Below are 19,608 nucleotides of genomic sequence, written 5' to 3' on the forward strand. Positions count from 1 at the left end.
CCGATGTTCTTCAGGAACAAGCAGTAATAATTTCATTGTAAATCAAAATGGTGTACATAATTGAAACGCTTTAAAGCTTTAATATTGTAAACCTGTATTGAAAACCCAATTACTCATGTTTTATTGGTCATTTTAAAAAGCAAATGAATGTCAAGATCTGACCAGGTGATGAATCGGGTAGACCCGGTGATAAACCGAGTCTAGAGCTTTTTACTGAACGACTCCTCACAGTGCACAATCACTCACACATTCATTCATGCACTACAAACAACACACACACTAACTTCAGTCAACTTAAAAAATGCCAATCAGGTTACAACTTGTGTGTTTGGACTGGAGGATAAGGCTGGAATCGAACCTCCAAACCTGGAGGTGCAAGGCAGACGTGCCCCCAGATATCAGAGTCTAGTAAATTATATCTTACTTATCTTATTGGCGCAGATTCATCACTATTAACAGACAAAAAGATCACTCTGTTGCCTTATATATAGACCAGAGTCATGTCATATTGTAGCAGATTCAGTAGTATTGTCAGATTTTGAAGCACAATGCCTTACACACTATATTGCCAAAAGTTTTGGGACGTCTGCCTTTACATGCACATGAATGTAATATGGAGTTGTCCCACCCTTTGCAGCTACAACTCTTCTGGGAAGGCTTTCCACAAGGTTTATGGGAATTTCTGACCATTCCTCTAGAAGCACATTTGTGAGGTCAGGCACTGATGTTGGACGAGAAGGTCTGGGGAAGGAGTCATCCCCAAACTGTTCCCACAAAGCATGAAATTGTCCAAAATGAAGCTGAAGCATGAAGAGTTCCTCAAGCCCAACCCCTGAAAAACAACACCTGAATTCAATGATTGTGGAGGGGTGTCCCAAAACTTTTGGCAATATAGTGTATATTTAAACTGTATCATTAAATATCAAACCATTAGCCTATGATTTGATATTGATGCAGGTATTGTGAAATATTGAATAATTAGCCAGCAAATGGAAATCGTATCATTGCAAATGGATTAGCATCATAAAATATTGAATAATTAGTGTATAGACTTTTATCGTATTGTAGTATCATCAAATATCGAATCGTCGTATCGTATCACGTGGAAACCTGAAAAAGCGGAACGTATAGCCCTGACCCGTGTTTCTGGGGGGGGGGGACATTAAGCAGACGGACCGGTGTTTCACTATCGGTCAACAATGCTCTGTCAATGTGGTCATTAAAATGTTTATCCAAAACAAACCTCCCCACAGCATGCACTTATCTGACCAGTGGACGCCTCAGAAATGTCCGCGACTCCGTCCAGCTACAGCGAGGACTTCACACTCGGGTGTGGTTCGGTTTAAACTCGGCTTTAAAGGCAGCAGGTCACGTGTAGACCTCTAGATAGAACCTTATACGCGCTTATTACTGCGTTATAAACGTTTAATACACAACTTTTTTTTTTCTCTTGTAGTTTTCCGTGAAAGAGGACACAGGGAGCAGAGCTGAGAGGAAAGTGTGTGAGGCAGTGCTGCAACACTTTAACACACAGTACAGAGAGGAGCTGGGAGAAACATGGATATCTGCACGGTGGGCTATGAGCTGGAGCACATTACTGTCAGAGAAATAAGTGTTCTTCTGTATAAACATTCCATATATATATATATATATATCCTGTTAAACACACCAGAAGAAAGAAATGAAGGGATCTCATGTAGATTTAGGCAATTATATAAGATACACATCTGTTAGGAAGCATCCATGAGTGATGGATTTCCCATTGTAAACTTCCCCATTGGGATGAATATACTATCTATCTATCTATCTATCTATCTATCTATCTATCTATCTATCTATCTATCTATCTGTCTGTCTGTCTGTCTGTCTGTCTGTCTGTCTGTCAAATGGTGGAAATGTTTTCTTGGGCTAAAATCAGACATTACTCGTATTAGTTTATAAAACACACTCAGAAATAAAGCACTTGGAAGTGAATGTGTGGAGAAGTGAATCTGACACTTGATGGTCCTGATTGTATTATACATATATATATAAAAGCACTTGGGTCCATTCTTTTATAAGAAAATAATCAACGACAGAGTGATGAAAAGTTTCACCATTTCAGAGTGGATTATTTTCCTTTAACAGCAAGTCCCAAAGTGGTACATTCTTTTCATACCACAGCAAATAAATCAACACTGCTTAAGAAATCAGCAGACATGAGTATATAATGATACAGAGTTGATCGGTGCACAGAAATAAAGAGCTAGTGCACCGTTTTGTTATACAGAGACTGTAGTTTCTCATGTGCAGGGTTTTAAACACACTCGGATGCCAGAAAAGGATAAATTCCTAACATGGATGACAGATTACTATAACAACATGACCTTTATCATGCCAAACTATACATGAGAGCAAGACAGGATCTACAAGATATAGGCAAGTTCAGAACAGTAAACAAAAGAGTAACACACACAGACACACAAGAGACCTAACACTAATAAAGAATCGAATATCTAATACATTTTAGACTACTGAAATGTAAGGTGGTGAAGGTATATGAGAACTGTAAAATCTCTTGGTTTTCATTCGATTTCATTTCATTATTTTTTTTAATTTAGGGAAGTCCTGCTGAATCCTCACTGCTGGCAGTACGGCGTCTTACTGAATCGCTTCAGCGACCATCTGGGTATCAAAACCGTCTTAAAATCGCTCGGCTATTCCAGCCTTCTCTCTCAGCCCAATTCTCCCATCGTCCGGTCTCTTCAGTGTCTCGTCCATAGAGATGCGGTACGTCTGCGCACTCAGAGACATCGCCCTGGCTGGCTGAAACAGTACTACCTGCTGAACGCCGCGTCCCTGCTGCCCGTGCTGGCGCTGGCCGTGAGGGACGGAGAGAGAGTGCTGGATCTGTGCTCCGCTCCGGGAGGGAAAGCCTTGGCTGTACTGCAAACGGCAAACCCGGGTACGACCCGGCAAGTGTTTTTATTCCTCTTATTCCTGCAGATTATCAGAAAATACTTCAGTTTTCAGTTAATGTCACTTAAATGCATTAGACTTATAATTGTATTTTATTTGAGTAATATTTTTGTTCGTTTTCATGAGAAAAACGCATGCACTGAAACCCGGGTGTTGCTTATGTCGTGATCATGTGACTCAGGGCTGCTGCATTGTAATGAGGTGGATAAGAGTAGGTACGAGTGGCTGGTCAAGACTCTGGAGTCGTACGTCCCTCGTGAACTCAGAGACGCCCTCGCAGTGACCAACGAGGACGGCAGGGACATCGGGGTCACAAAGACAGAGATGTTCGATAAGGTACGAGAGCCATGTTTGCTTAACGGCTTAAACTGCATTTCATCGCTTCAAGTCCTCAGTCGCTGTACTTGTTGCCATGGTAATAGCGATTATCAGCGATTTCGTGCGGCTAAAATGAAACATTCTGATGGGAGATTTGGCGTGTGTGTGTCAGTTTCAGCCATGTATATCTGCATCGTATCATAGGAGATGAAAGAGAAAGCAGTGTGAGCTCTCCTTCACAGAACACATGCTCTTCTCTGGACACGCCCACATCGAGTCTCCGATGCTCATAAAACTAAAAAATGAAATGAATGATCTCTGGTCAGTATGCATGAACGTAGCATTAAAGATTTACAAACAAGTGACAAAATTCACGGTTTATCTGTCGCATTTGCGAGAATATCGTTTATCTCGATATTTCTTCATTTATGTGTCAAAATCCACCTTTATTTTTGATGACCAATGTTAACCGAAGTTCTCCAAACGCACCACGTCCACATTTGTAACATCCGGGTTCCCCGCACCTCGTGGGGCTCGACCCGGATCTCCGTGAGAACCACGTGCACCCACACGCCTTGGAAAACAGACCCATGCGCAGGATTAAACGAAGCACTGCTTTATTCACAGGGGTAAGACGAGACTAAACAAAACCTAAACGGTCCATCATACGGACGGACAACACTATAGACACATGACGGGACAACAAACAAACAATGACTGGCAAAGACAGACACACAAGGGCTCATATATAAAGCACAAGACATCACAGGTGACAAGGCGGGAAGGCAGAACAATAGGAAGGGGCGTGGCACAAAGTACAAGGGAAGGCAAAGAAAAAAGCAGACTCTGCCACCCCCTCCAGTGGTCTGGCAGGGAATTGTCCCAGTGATTCCTGACAACATTTGCCCCCGTAAATTTTATCGTCTCAGTAGTTTCTATAAAAAAAACCCTTTATGCATTTTCCCTCACACTGACCGGGTTGTTTTAAAGCAGAGCTAGCGTTGGTGAAGTCTGCACACACACACACACACGTTTCCTCTCACACAGAGACAGTCTGGAGATCCCCAGCCAGCCTTCAGGAGAAACACAGCAGTCATACAGTGTGTAGGCGCTTTACACAGCCTGCTGATTCAGCCTTGTACTCTAATGGCTTAATGGACCTCTCTTCTTAAAGCAGGGTCCGCTATTTTATTATTAGATTTCTGACATATGAGTGGTGGAGACCTCTATACCTGCTACTTTTATTATAAATTTATTATAAATGTTTTAGTAGAGATTTTTGGTTTGAAATGCAGTTGTCTGGTTGCTATGTACCTAATGTTAGATATATAATTTTTTTTAATAGAGTGGTCACTTGAGTCGCATGCATTTTTACTCGTTTGAGCATTTTTACTCGTTTGATGTTCATTTCTGAATCTTCACTTCAGTGGCTTAAAAATAAGTATAAACAACCTAGGAAATGTTGTTTATGTACAAGCAAGGTTGAGTGACAATTTATCATGATGATAAAAAAGAAATGAATGTAATAGAAACTTAATTTAATATGTCATTAAGTAAAGTCCATACATAAAGTATAAAGTATTTATGTAAAGTCGGTAAGTAAGTAAGTTGGTAAATAAGTGAGTAAGTAAGTACTTATGTAAGAAAGTAAGTAGGTAAGTGAGTAAGTTGGTAAATAAGTGAGTTAGTAAGTGAGTAAGTTGATGAGTAAGTTGGTAAGTGAGTAAGTTGGTAAATAAGTGAGTAAGTAAGTTGGTAAGTGAGTAAGTAAGTTGGTAAATAAGTGAGTAAGTTGGTGAGTAAGTTGGTAAATAAGTGAGTAAGTTGGTGAGTAAGTTGGTAAATAAGTGAGTAAGTTGGTGAGTAAGTTGGTAAATAAGTGAGTAAGTTGGTAAGTAAGTGAGTAAGTTGGTAAATAAGTGAGTAAGTTGGTAAGTAAGTGAGTAAGTTGGTAAGTAAGTGAGTAAGTTGGTAAGTGAGTAAGTTAGTAAGTAAGTAATTATGTAAGTACGTTGGTAAGTAAGTGAGTGAGTACGTTGGTAAATAAGTGAGTAAGTAAGTGAGTAAGTTGGTGAGTAATTATGTAAGTTGGTAAGTAAGTGAGTAAGTTGGTAAATAAGTGAGTAAGTTGGTAAATAAGTGAGTAAGTTGGTAAATAAGTGAGTAAGTTGGTGAGTAAGTTGGTAAGTAAGTGAGTAAGTTGGTAAGTGAGTAAGTTGGTAAATAAGTGAGTAAGTTGGTAAGTAAGTGAGTAAGTTGGTAAGTAAGTGAGTAAGTTGGTAAGTGAGTAAGTTGGTAAATAAGTGAGTAAGTTGGTAAGTAAGTGAGTAAGTTGGTAAGTGAGTGAGTAAGTTGGTAAGTGAGTGAGTGAGTAAGTTGGTAAGTGAGTGAGTGAGTAAGTTAGTAAGTTGGTAAGTGAGTAAGTTAGTAAGTTGGTACGTGAGTGAGTGAGTAAGTTGGTAAGTGAGTGAGTGAGTAAGTTGGTAAGTGAGTGAGTGAGTAAGTTGGTATGTGAGTAAGTTGGTAAATAAGTGAGTAAGTTGGTAAATAAGTGAGTAAGTTGGTGAGTAAGTTGGTAAGTAAGTGAGTAAGTTGGTAAATAAGTGAGTAAGTTGGTAAGTGAGTAAGTTGGTAAATAAGTGAGTAAGTTGGTAAGTAAGTGAGTAAGTTGGTAAATAAGTGAGTAAGTAAGTTGGTAAGTGAGTAAGTTGGTAAATAAGTGAGTAAGTTGGTAAGTGAGTAAGTTGGTAAATAAGTGAGTAAGTTGGTAAGTAAGTGAGTAAGTTGGTAAGTGAGTAAGTTAGTAAGTAAGTAATTATGTAAGTTGGTAAGTACGTTGGTAAGTGAGTGAGTACGTTGGTAAATAAGTGAGTAAGTGAGTAAGTTGGTGAGTAATTATGTAAGTTGGTAAGTAAGTGAGTACGTTGGTAAATAAGTGAGTAAGTGAGTAAGTTGGTAAGTGAGTAAGTTGGTAAGTAAGTGAGTAAGTTGTTAAGTGAGTCAGTTAGTAAGTAAGTAAGTAATTATGTAAGTTGGTAAATAAGTGAGTAAGTTGGTAAGTAAGTAAGTTGGTAAGTGAGTGAGTAAGTTAGTAAGTGAGTAAGTTGGTAAGTAAGTAAGTTGGTAAGTGAGTGAGTAAGTTAGTAAGTGAGTAAGATGGTGGGTAAGTGAGTAAGTTAGTAAGTACTGAGTAAGTGAGTAAGTAAGTGAATATGTTGGTAAATAAGTGAGTAAGTTAGTAAGTGAGTGAGTACATTGGTAAATAAGTAAGTTAGTGAGTAAGTTAGTAAGCGAGTGAGTTGGTAAGTAAGTGAGCAATAAGTGAGTAAGTTGGTAAGTGAGTGAGTGAGTAAGTTGGTAAGTACATTGGTAAGTAAGTAAGTGAGTAAATTGGTAAGTAAGTAAATGCATATGTTGCTTAGTAAGTAAGTAACTGAGTAGGTTGGTAACTAAGTCAGTAAGTAAATCCATAAATAAAGTGAGTAAAATCCATAAGTAATTGAAGTCTATATGTAAAGTTTAAATCAAATGATAAAGTAAGTAAAGGAAGTAACTTTAGTGATTTAAATAAATTCAGGCAGTCAAGTAATGAAATGTGAGTAAAATCATGTGAGTAAATCCATTACTAAAGTGACATTAGTATGTAACTAATTATCTAAGTGAGTAAAATTCCCACGTGTAAGGTAAAAAAAAAGTTAATGTAATTGTAAGTTATTAACTTAGTACGTGAGTGAAGTTCAGGAAAAAGGTAAAGTGTGTAAATGAAGTCCATCAATAAGTCACATAGTTAAGGAAGAAAGTTCAAATTCAATTTAATTAATTAATTAAATTGAATTAATTGTACAATTGTTTTGTATTGAATAATTAAATTGAATTAATTCATTCATTCATTAATATGTTTGTTTGGTTACCTGATCTCTGTAATACAATAAAAATACTTGTATAATTTATATATTAACATTTAATTAAGTCTTATTTGTTGCTCTCTGTAAAAGTAGCTTGGTTAATACACTATATTGCCAAAAGTATTTGCTCACCTGCCTTGACTCGCATATGAACTTAAGTGACATCCCATTCCTAATCCATAGGGTTCAATATGACGTCGGTCCACCCTTTGCAGCTATAACAGCTTCAACTCTTCTGGGAAGGCTGTCCACAAGGTTTAGGAGTGTGTTTATGGGAATTTTTGACCATTCTTCCAGAAGCGCATTTGTGAGGTCACACACTGATGTTGGACAAGAAGGCCTGGCTCTCAGTCTCCGCTCTAATTCATCCCAAAGGTGTTCTATCGGGTTGAGGTCAGGACTCTGTGCAGGCCAGTCAAGTTCCTCCACACCAGACTCTGTCATCCATGTCTTTATGGACCTTGCTTTGTGCACTGGTGCACAGTCATGTTGGAAGAGGAAGGGGCCAGCTCCAAACTGTTCCCACAAAGTTGGGAGCATGGAATTGTCCAAAATGTCTTGGTATGCTGAAGCATTCAGAGTTCCTTTCACTGGAACTAAGGGGCCAAGCCCAGCTCCTGAAAAACAACCCCACACCATAATCCCCCCTCCACCAAACTTTACACTTGGCACAATGCAGTCAGACAAGTACCGTTCTCCTGGCAACCGCCAAACCCAGACTCGTCCATCAGATTGCCAGATGGAGAAGCGCGATTCGTCACTCCAGAGAACGCGTCTCCACTGCTCTAGAGTCCAGTGGCGGCGTGCTTTACACCACTGCATCCGACGCTTTGCATTGCACTTGGTGATGTATGGCTTGGATGCAGCTGCTCGGCCATGGAAACCCATTCCATGAAGCTCTCTGCGCACTGTTCTTGAGTTAATCTGAAGGCCACATGAAGTTTGGAGGTCTGTAGTGATTGACTCTGCAGAAAGTTGGCGACCTCTTCGCACTATGCGCCTCAGCATCCGCTGACCCCGCTCCGTCAGTTTACGTGGCCTACCACTTCGTGGCTGAGTTGTTGTCGTTCCCAAACACTTCCACGTTCTTATAATACAGCTGACAGTTGACTGTGGAATATTTAGGAGCGAGGAAATTTCACGACTGGATTTGTTGCACAGGTGGCATCCTATCACAGTTCCACGCTGGAATTCACTGAGCTCCTGAGAGCGACCCATTCTTTCACAAATGTTTGTAAAAACAGTCTGCATGCCTAGGTGCTTGATTTTATACACCTGTGGCCATGGAAGTGATTGGAACACCTGATTCTGATTATTTGGATGGGTGAGAGAATACTTTTGGCAATATTGTATAATAATACATGGTTATGTATGAATGTTTACAATAGTGTAAGAGATACAATATAAAATAAATTGTAAATATCAAACTGAGCTGGTAGTGAGGTATGGTGCAGTGCACAGTTTTGTCCACTAGGTGGAAGCATTTTCATTTGTCTTGATGTGAGTCTTGCATCCAGAGGGAAACATCGGGCCATCTTCATCAGTCACCGTGACAAAAGGCAGGAAGGGAAGCAGAATTAGCTTTACCTGTCAGAATCCCACCCCAGGCTGGCTGTAAGACATCTCTCAGGATGACTCAGAGTCATTTGAGAGGAATCGTTTCATCTTGACTCATATGAACAGGAGCGTGATTTCATTCCGGTGATGTGCTTCATCACGTATCAGCTTTTTCCACTCCACAGCATCATCTTTGGAGGTTTTTGCCTACAGAGTGTCCCTTTAGTGTGTGTGTGTGTGTGTGTGTGTGTGTGTGTGTGGTTTTTTTTATACCCTGCAGGCAATAGAACTGTGACAGAGTGGAATTATGGGAGAATAAAGCTGGTGTGCAGCCAGACGTTCAAGTCTCTGTTCATCAAGACACTAGCAGTGAGCCGACTCTAATGAGGAGCGAAAACCTTAATCTCTGAGAGGAGCTTAGCTGGAACACTTAGCTGGAAAGTAGACAGTGTGTGTGTGTGTGTGTGTGTGTTTTCATATCTTATTGGGGACCAAATAGATGGAATATCTGGCAGTTTTGAGAAACTTTAATCAAAGAGAAACTGCTGCTTTTATTTAAAATAATAATAATAATAAAACAGCAAATAAAAAACTAAAAGAATTGAAATGTTTTATTTTATATTATTTAATTTAATTTAATTTATTTATTTATCTATTTATTTGATGAGGTTTAGATGTAGCACAGCATTAATGATCTGCATTTATAGTTTATGGAAAGTCCTCATGAGGATAGGATGACCTGTGTGTGTGTGTGTGTGTGTGTGTAAGAGAGAGAGAGAGAGAGAGAGATGTTTTAAATATTCAGGCCTAATTTAGAAATGGATGCATGTTATTTTTCACTGAATCTTTTGTTTTGATTTATTTTTTAAAGATTTTTTTGTTCCTTTTTTTTTTGTTGTCGTCATTTTAATTGCCAAACTTCACTGTAACTCAGGTGTGTCCTCCATCTGCTAATTTCAGATGTTCTCTTTCTTTCAACTCCCTCATGAGTGGTGTGTGTTTGTCATTGTGTGTGTGTGTGTCTGTGTGTGTGTGTGTCTCTGTGTGTGTGTGTGTGTTTCCTTTCGGAGGCTCACATGCTCCGTTTCCCTTCACAGCATGCTGCCTCTCGGCTCCCGTCGCTATTCCCATCAGGAGCATGGAATATTTTCCCCCTCATTTTCCTCTTGCTAATATTCACATGTGTGTGTGTCTGTCCCTTGTGTCAGGTGCTAGTAGATGCCCCATGCTCCAATGACCGCAGTTGGCTGTTTAGCTTGGGAGCCCAGCAGGTGGCGCTGCGGCTGAGAGAGCGAGCTAATCTTCCTCAGCTGCAGAAGGAGCTTCTCTGGTGAGCATCTTCGACATCTCAGAATATCCTAACACTCCTTGACCTCGAGAATAGCAAATAAACTAATATATAATACAAATACAAGTCACGTGACATAGAAAATATATATATATGAACTGTAACTATATACACGTATGACTGTAATAACAGTGTTGTAACACTGGTATAGGTTTTTATAAGACGCAACCATATGAAAAAGAAATAACTGAAATTTCTTTTTATAAATAAATAAAATGCCGTTCTTCAGTGCTGTTATAGAATGTACACAATTATTTTTATTCTGCTTAAGAGCTGCAGAGAATGGGCATTACGGTGTCATAACCACTCATAAAGCAGAAATAAGAAACTCACTTTACATTAGAGACAGAGACGTATATCTCACCGTCATTGTCCAGACCTTCACTTCTTACATCTTGTTGTTATACTATTTTATTAGATTTATTATTTTCTTTTTATATTTAATTTTATTTTATCCGATTATGTAGATATTTATTTTATTTTATTTTATTTTATTTTAAAACATTCCATTCAATTCACTATGTCAGTATTATATTAGATGTAACCAAATAGAAATACAGATACGAACAGAAGCCTGATATATTCCTTCAATATAGGTATTTTTTCTTAAATTATTTTTATAATATAATTTGGGCCTCCTGATGGTCCAGCGGCATGTGGTCTCATCGCTGTGACCCGGGTTCGATTCCCGGGGGCAGGGCGCTAACCCAGTTAACTCTCAGTGCCAGTCCCAAGCCTGGATAAAATAGGAGGGTTGTGTCAGGAAGGGTGTACAGTTTAAAACATGCGGACCAGATGATCCACTCTGGCGTCCCAGAACAGCGAGCAGCCGAAAGAACAACAACAACAACAGCGTTTTTAATAATGAAGTTTAATTATATTGTTTTTATTATTAAGCCGACGGTTTTTACTTTCTTGCAGACTTTTCAGCTATAAAGCTAGTTTGATTATACATTATTCTGGGAAATAAAGGCAACTAAATATGTTAGAAAATATCACAGGCTAATATAAGCAAAAAAATCACAGCGAGCGTGGGATTTAAACAAAAAAATAAATAAATAAACAGTGGATTTACTTTCTCTGAGATGTGGATTAATAAACTCTCTGCCTCCTGTCAGATTATCTACAGGGTGCGTTTACTTTTGCAGGCTGACTCTTCACTGGGAAATTAGGCATTTACATATAAATATAAATATTAATGGACAAAACACACAAGGTTTTTTCTATATAAATTATCTACGTATTTATTTATTGTGTAATCTGGTTCACGGTGATTGGTTAAGAGCCGACCAATCAGATCTGTGGGACCGTGCGTCATATTCCCGCCCCCAAAATATGATATTTGGTGTTTATTGTGTTACTTCTCTGACATACAGCTTACTGGTTTAATGATGTTGCTCCCAACGGTGTCAAGTTCAGGACACACAGCTCCGGTACATCATCACTGTTATTAATATAGCGTAAATATTTGTAACACATTAAAGGCGAGGTTCTATATACGAGGCTGTGGCTTGCTGACCTTCAAGATAATAATGATGACCTTTCAGCAACAAGATGGCTATTAGTAGATATTTCTCTCTCTCTCACTCTCTCTCTCTGTGTGTGTGTGTGTGTTACAGTTCAGCCCTGGCAGCGGTGCGCCCTGGAGGACTCGTGGTTTACTCCACCTGCACCTTTTCCCGTGCTGAGAACCAATCAGTCATGGAGGAGGTTCTTTCCACCTCCCAGGGGGTGGAGCTTATGGAGCTGGAGGACGATCTGATTGGCTCTCTCTCCGGACATTTCAAATTCACCCACCTCCAGCCTCCTCTGGGTCATTTGGTGGTGCCGGAACAGGGAAGAACGTGGGGTCCCATGTATGTCTGCAGACTGAGGAGAAAACCATCATCCTGAGAGTCTCCTTTATCATGGTGATGAGAGGAACACTGGCAGAAGTTAGCATCAACGCTCTGTAACAGTCAGAGGTTAAGCTAGTCTATGATGTTTAAGAATATAAACGGATAAAAAAGTGTGACGTGACTTCCGTTAATTAAAAAAGAATAAAGAGGAATAAAACACTCATGGAAAATGTTATTATTCTTCACCTGGTGATAATATGTTGAGGCTTTTAGCTCTATTTAAGCTGAAGTGGTGAGACACGGACCGAATAAAATCTTTAGCATCCTGACAAAACTCTCTCACTCAGATTTTAAAAGGAATTTGACTTTCTGTGAATGGATTTTCTGATTTATTTAATTTTCTTCTCTCACTATATGACAATCATCATATCTGTATGAACGCTGAGGCCGTATCGGATTTCAGTAGATTTTTCTCTCTTTGCTGTGGAATTAAAATGACTTCTCATAGCAAAAAAAAATTGGCTTTGAAATATCTATTCATGTCTCCTTGCTTGTTTTTTTCTCCACTATTTATTTTTATTTTTTATATAAAATCAAGGTCTTATGGACCCAAAGTCATAGACTTTTCAGCTATGAAGCTTGTTTGTTTATACATTATTCTGGGAAATAGAGCCAACTAAAAATGTTAGAAAATATCACAGGCGAGTACGAACAAAAAAAAATCACAACGAGAGTGGGATTTAAAAAAAAAATACAAAATAAAATAAAGTCAATTTTTCTCTCGGATGCGGATGAATCAAATCTCTTTCTCCTGTCTATAGGGGCGTTTACTTTTGACTCTTCACTTGGAAATGATTATACAGCTAGGCATCTACTGTAAATTTAAATATTAATGAACCAAACGTATGAGGTTGTTCTGCATAAATTAGCCAGGTATTGATTAAAATCAAATATCTATTCATGTCGCCAATACAACAGTACAGTCAGGACAATCTGAGAGCTCTCGATGTGGGCGTGGCTTAATATTCTAATAAGCAAAACCTGATTGGTTTACATCCCTCTGTTCGAGACTGGATAGAATGTTCCAGATCTTCTGAAACAAAACCAGACCTTCATCAGTTAACCATTTTTATTAAGGATGTTTTTAAATCAGCTATTTCCGGCACTTTCTGGTCAAAAGTCAGTCCCAGTTTTTGTGATCGTAGAAATTAACGCAAAATTAAGCGAACTCTGCGATATTTGGAGAAGATTGCATTGAGAAAATAAAAATACTGAGCAACTAATTTTACCGAAGCCGGATGAAGATCCTCTGCTGTAATATAAAAAAAATAAATAAATAAAATGAAATGAAATGAAATGAAATAAAATTATACAATAATAAAAAAATTATTTAAAATTAAATTAAATAATTAAATTAATGTTTTTTAATCAATTCATTTTTTTAATAAAATAAAATAATGATAATCAGATTTCCAGCTTTTCTTTTTTTTTTTAGCCAAATTTTGGCAAGGACTTAAAAAGCAATAAAGGAATTTAAAAAATATCCCAAACTTTCTTGAGATATTTTGGCTGTATGTTTGGACTCGTCTTGTTTTACACGCCTGTCTTCTCCCCAGATTCTGTTTCTATGTGGATGAGATTGAAATGCTCCCATGATGCCCCCACCACCATGCTTCAGTGTGTATTTTGTTCTAGGGATCATCCACACAACCCTTCTTTCTTTTACTTGTCCATTGCCTCATATTCTCAGTGTAACGGTTCTTCCTGACGCTTTCCGATCATCCTGCAATCATTAATCTGAGAGCATAATGTTATGAAATCCTGCATGGAGACGATTAGCTGTGGATCCTTCAACGTTCCGCGCGTATATTATTGTACTTGTATCTGAGAGGGATGTTGAAGCTCTTTGCTCTGTTTAATAACGGTGTCTCTGTGCACCTTACAAATCACCTTCACCTTCAGCATGATTGCTACCGTCCTAATCAACGGCAACGTCTTTTATAATCACGTCGCCCGAGCTCCTGGTTCGAACACTTGGTTTGTCGTGTCGTTTTTAAAGGCAATAAAATTCACACGTCAGTGTGGTGTAAGAGTCCAAATACCTTTTGGCAACACTGAAGAAAATGAAAAGGTGTGTATTGAGATCAAGTTTAATTATTAAATGACGCACGAAAAAGTCGGCCGCCTGTCCAAGGCTGTGTGTGAATTTTCATCGAGAAAAACACATGCATTAGAGTCCACTCGGACAATACAGACAGAATAATGCTCACGATTTTATCTCAAGCTTTTCAGCTACCGTGGAGAAAGACGGATTCGAGGGAAGAGTGACTGTTCACAGATTTTCAACAATGTGACAGACGTATGCTGTGCTTTTCTACATCCTGTATGTGTGAATTGGATGGAAAAGGATTATAATTGAAGCTATGTTTGTTAAAGCAGCAAAGACACAGTGAGTGATGTTCAGATACGTTATTCAAAGTGGTATAAATCAGTGTGAACGAATGAATGATTTTATCTCCGCTTGTGTTTTAGACGTGTGTTTTTCCCTCTGTTGGAGAACCTTATACTGAATTTTTACTGGTTGAAGATGAAATCTGAGCTGCTTTTTAGATGGACAATCACTCAGAGCATCTCAGAGAGCGGAAACAGGTTTGGTATCAACATTTACTTTGAAGATACAAACATTTTTGTGGAAAAAATGAATCTTTTCTGGTTGTTTTTGGAACTTTTCTATTAATATATTGCACCTAGTAGGCTAGATAAAAAACATAAATACTTTCTACTTTCATATGAACCTCCACTGAGGAGTGAGACATGACAAAGACACTCAATACTGAACATGAACACAACCAAACAAGAGCGAACTCCATTTTTTTTGGACTTTTTATCCATTTATAGTTACACTCATAGTTGGGAAACACCTGTTAGATAGTTAGATCCTATAATCACAGCGATAAAGAGCAGTTTCCTCACCACTCTGTTATTTCTCACCCAACTAAAGAGCAATAAAAAAATAACGCACCAAGAAGCTGTAAAATGCCGTGTGTCTTACTCTACAGCTGGGACTAACATGTAGATCCTGTGAGGATCGCATCTTTTCGAGGCGCTGCTCATGCGGCACGAGCGCAAGTGTAACACATTCGCAGGAAAACACTACTCTGTCTGCCCTCTTCCGCATACATGAGCTTATAATATGAATGATTAGCATCGATCAAGCACAACTTTATGACCACCTGTCTAATATTGTGTTGGTCCTGCTTTTGCCGCCAAAACAGCCCTGACCCGTCGAGGCATGGACTCCACTAGATCTCTGAAGGTGTGCTGTGGTATCTGGCACCAAGATGCTAGCAGCAGATCCTTTAAGTCCTGTAAGTTGTGAGGTGGGTGGATCCATGGATCGGACTTGTTTGTCCAGATTCTGGATTGGATTGAGGAGATCTGGGGAATTTGGAGGCCAACACCTCAAACTGGTTGTTGTGGTCATCACACCATTCCTGAACCATTTCTGCTTTGTGGCATGGTGCATTATCCTGCTGAAAGAGGCCACAGCCATCAGGGAATACCGTTTCCATGAAAGGGAGTACATGGTCTGCAACAATGCTTATTTAGGTGGTACGTGTCAAAGTAACATCCACATGGATGGCAGGACCCAAATTTTCCCAGCAGAACATTGACCAAAGCATGACACTGCCTCCGCCGGCTCGCCTTCTTCCCATAGTGCATCCTGCTGCCATGTAAAAGAAAACATGATTCATCAGACCAGGCCACCTTCTTCCATTTGGTCCAGTTCTGATGCTCACTTGCCCATTGTTGGCGTTTTGGCAGTGCACAGGGGTCAGCATGGGCACCCTGACTGGTCTGCGGGTATGCAGCCCCAAACGCAACAGACTGCGATGCACTGTGTATTGACCACCTGCCTAATATTGTGTTGGTCCCCTTTTTGCTGACCCATCATGCACTGTGTATTCTGACACCTTTCTATCACAACCAGCATTAACTTCTTCAGCAATTTGAGCAACAGTAGCTCGTCTGTTGGATCGGATCACACGGGCCAGCCATCACTCCCCATGTGCATCAATGAGCCTTGGCCGTCCATGACCCTGTCGCCGGTTCACCACTGTTCCTTCCTTGGACCACTTTTTATAGATAGACTGGGAAAATCCCACAAGAGCTGCAGTTTTGGAGATGCTCTGATCCAGTGGTCTAGCCATCACAATTCAGTCCTTTGTCAAACTCGCTCAAATCCTTACGCTTGTCCATTTTTCCTGCTTCTAACACATCAACTTTGAGGACAAAATGTTCATTTGCTGCCTAATATATCCCACCCACTAACAGGTGCCATGATGAGGAGATCATCAGTCTTATTCACTGCTCAGAATGTTATGGCTGATCAGAGTAAATATATTATATATTAGAACAAGCTCTTTAACATAAACCTGTGATTTGTCATAGGTCTGGAATCAGCTGTTGTAGAAAAATCCATCACCTTCTGACTCATTCAGCAGCTCCGTGTTATAAGAACGTTTCGTTATCCGAAGAACCCTTGAAGCACCTTTTTTTTTTTTCTAAGAGCGTATCACGGCTCTCCAACGTCCTTGACTATAAACGGGTTTATTACAAGCGAATAGATGTAATTGTCGCTCTCGGAATGGGTGCTGTATGTGTTTGACTCTTCAGATGACTGAGTGCAGTAACAGACTGAGAAATTCCTCGGAGCTGCTGCTTCACTCTACAGAGCGACTGGAGACAATCAACACTGAGAGAAAAATCATAGAGCTGTAGTGTTGAATATTTGGTATATTTCTGTAATATGTTTGTGTTAGTCTATAATACTTAAACAACCTTTTCATGGTGGGTAAGCTGACTGTGTAAATGAAGGCTTTCATTTTGACCTTGTAGTCACCTTGAAGGTCCAAGGTTCATGGTTAAGGCTTTAGCTCATGGTTTAAATGGAGAGCAAATAAAAATCTTCACTAGGATAATTAAACTTTATGTCAGGAGTTATTGGGACAGTTCCTTGCCAGACCCCTAAGGAATCCCTGCAAGTGGTTTATTTATCTTATTCCTATGTGGGCGGTGCCACGTTCTATCCTAATGCGTGTTCGCGCTTTCTCACCTGTTTTCCCTTGATGTGCTGTTCAATATATGTTTGTCCTGCTGTCTTGGTCGGGGTCAGTCATTGTGCTTATGTGTCGATGTAACAGTGTGTGTGTATCTTAAGGCCGGACGCCGCGTTATCTAGGATTTTGTGTTATAGTCATGCTTTGTTGAGGTTATTTTCCATTGTTTTATTTCTGTTACATTTAATGTAGTTGTGTTTTGTTTTGTTAAATAAAAGCAGTGCACAGTACCAGATCCCTGCATTTGGGTCTGATCTGCTATTGCAGGCGATCAAGCTTATGGCGGAGATCCGGGTTTGATCCCCGCCAATCATTACTCTTTTTATTATCATTTTATTCTATGTTTCTTTAGTTCTGTAAAGCTGCTTTGAGACAATATCCATTGTTAAAAGTGAGGTGGGCAGCATAGTGGCTTAGATGTTAGTTCTGTTGCCTCACAGAAGAAAGGTCCTGGGTTCGAATCCCTGGTTCGAACAGGCAGGTGGAGTTTGCAAGTTTACTCCGGGTACTCCGGTTTCCTCCCACATCCCAAAAACATGTACATTGGGTTGATTGGTAATTCTAAATTGCCCATAGGAGTGAGTGTGTGTGGTTGTCTGTCTATATGTGTGGCCCTGTGATGGACTGGTGACCTGTCCAGGGTGTACCCCTGTGTGCTGGGATAGGCTCCAGCAGATCCCCGTGACCCTAATTAGGAATAAAGCGGGTATAGACGATGGATTGATGGATAAAAGTGTGGTATAGAAATGGAAGTAAACCTCACACTATCTGTATTATTAGAATATTTCTTTTTATGATAAGATACAGCTATAATTTTTTTTCTGTCGGCTTTTTTTGTATCATCTCAGGTGTGTTGAGTTATTCCTTATAACAGCTTTGTTCATTTCTATTTGATTTGACAGAGTTGAATTCTGTTTCGTTTGCCTCCTCCACCGGCTCTTACCATGATTCATGATGTCCCTCGGCATTTAAACGCTGATCTCCGTCCAAATCTACACTGATTGATGTGCTGAAATAAAAGTTGACGGTAAATCATCTGATGAAGAGTCCAACATTTTTAACCCAGAGAGATGTTCTGATCCTTAAGGCCAGGAGACGTGTTGTGAGCCTCGCCAGTTGTAAATGATTACAAACACCGGAGAGTGTGATTATAAATGATTATAAACACCTGAGAGTGTGATTATAAATGATTATAAACACTGGAGAGTGTGATTATAAATGATTACAAACACTGGAGAGTGTGATTATAAATGATTACAAACACTGGAGAGTGTGATTATAAATGATTACAAACACCAGAGAGTGTGATTATAAATGATTATAAACACCGGAGGGTGTGATTATAAACACCAGAGAGTGTGATTATAAATGATTACAAACACCAGAGAGTGTGATTATAAATGATTACAAACACCAGAGAGTGTGATTATAAATGATTACAAACACCAGAGAGTGTGATTATAAACACCAGAGAGTGTGATTATAAATGATTACAAACACCAGAGAGTGTGATTATAAATGATTACAAACACCAGAGAGTGTGATTATAAACACCAGAGAGTGTGATTATAAATGATTACAAACACCAGAGAGTGTGATTATAAATGATTACAAACACCAGAGAGTGTGATTATAAACACCAGAGAGTGTGATTATAAATGATTACAAACACCAGAGTGTGATTATAAACACCAGAGAGTGTGATTATAAATGATTACAAACACCAGAGAGTGTGATTATAAATGATTACAAACACCAGAGTGTGATTATAAACACCAGAGAGTGTGATTATAAATGATTACAAACACCAGAGAGTGTGATTATAAATGATTATAAACACCAGAGAGTGTGATTATAAATGATTACAAACACCAGAGTGTGATTATAAACACCAGAGAGTGTGATTATAAATGATTGCAAACACCAGAGAGTGTGATTATAAACACCAGAGTGTGATTATAAATGATTACAAACACCAGAGAGTGTGATTATAAACACCAGAGAGTGTGATTATAAATGATTACAAACACCAGAGAGTGTGATTATAAACACCAGAGTGTGATTATAAATGATTACAAACACCAGAGAGTGTGATTATAAACACCAGAGAGTGTGATTATAAATGATTACAAACACCAGAGAGTGTGATTATAAACACCAGAGTGTGATTATAAATGATTACAAACACCAGAGAGTGTGATTATAAACACCAGAGTGTGATTATAAATGATTACAAACACCAGAGAGTGTGATTATAAACACCAGAGAGTGTGATTATAAATGATTACAAACACCAGAGAGTGTGATTATAAATGATTACAAACACCAGAGAGTGTGATTATAAATGATTACAAACACCAGAGAGTGTGATTATAAATGATTATAAACACCAGAGAGTGTGATTATAAATGATTACAAACACCAGAGAGTGTGATTATAAATTATTATAAACACCAGAGAGTGTGATTATAAATGATTACAAACACCAGAGTGTGATTATAAACACCAGAGAGTGTGATTATAAATGATTGCAAACACCAGAGAGTGTGATTATAAACACCAGA

At 39.0% G+C, this 19,608-nt stretch overlaps 1 protein-coding gene across 1 annotated transcript; it reads left to right on the forward strand.

Annotated features, from left to right (window-relative positions):
• Positions 1-1,135: 1,135 nt before the first annotated feature.
• Positions 1,136-12,435, forward strand: nsun3 (NOP2/Sun RNA methyltransferase 3). Its single transcript, XM_058379857.1, has 6 exons — positions 1,136-1,330; positions 1,457-1,572; positions 2,601-2,944; positions 3,140-3,294; positions 9,947-10,068; positions 11,706-12,435. Exons 1-6 carry the CDS (start codon positions 1,211-1,213, stop codon positions 11,977-11,979), a joined length of 1,131 nt encoding a protein of 376 aa, XP_058235840.1. The 5' UTR covers positions 1,136-1,210; the 3' UTR covers positions 11,980-12,435.
• Positions 12,436-19,608: the final 7,173 nt, after the last annotated feature.

Source organism: Hemibagrus wyckioides, linkage group LG26, assembly GCF_019097595.1.
Source record: "Hemibagrus wyckioides isolate EC202008001 linkage group LG26, SWU_Hwy_1.0, whole genome shotgun sequence".
Lineage (NCBI taxonomy): Eukaryota > Metazoa > Chordata > Actinopteri > Siluriformes > Bagridae > Hemibagrus > Hemibagrus wyckioides.

Bases quoted from the DNA above. Each gene is read 5' to 3' on its own strand.
- nsun3 (XM_058379857.1), top strand. From the start codon at position 1,211: ATGTGGTCATTAAAATGTTTATCCAAAACAAACCTCCCCACAGCATGC. The intron at 1,331-1,456 runs GTGTGGTTCGGT...TTTCTCTTGTAG, and splicing joins AGCGAGGACTTCACACTCGG to TTTTCCGTGAAAGAGGACAC. The intron at 10,069-11,705 runs GTGAGCATCTTC...TGTGTGTTACAG, and splicing joins CTGCAGAAGGAGCTTCTCTG to TTCAGCCCTGGCAGCGGTGC.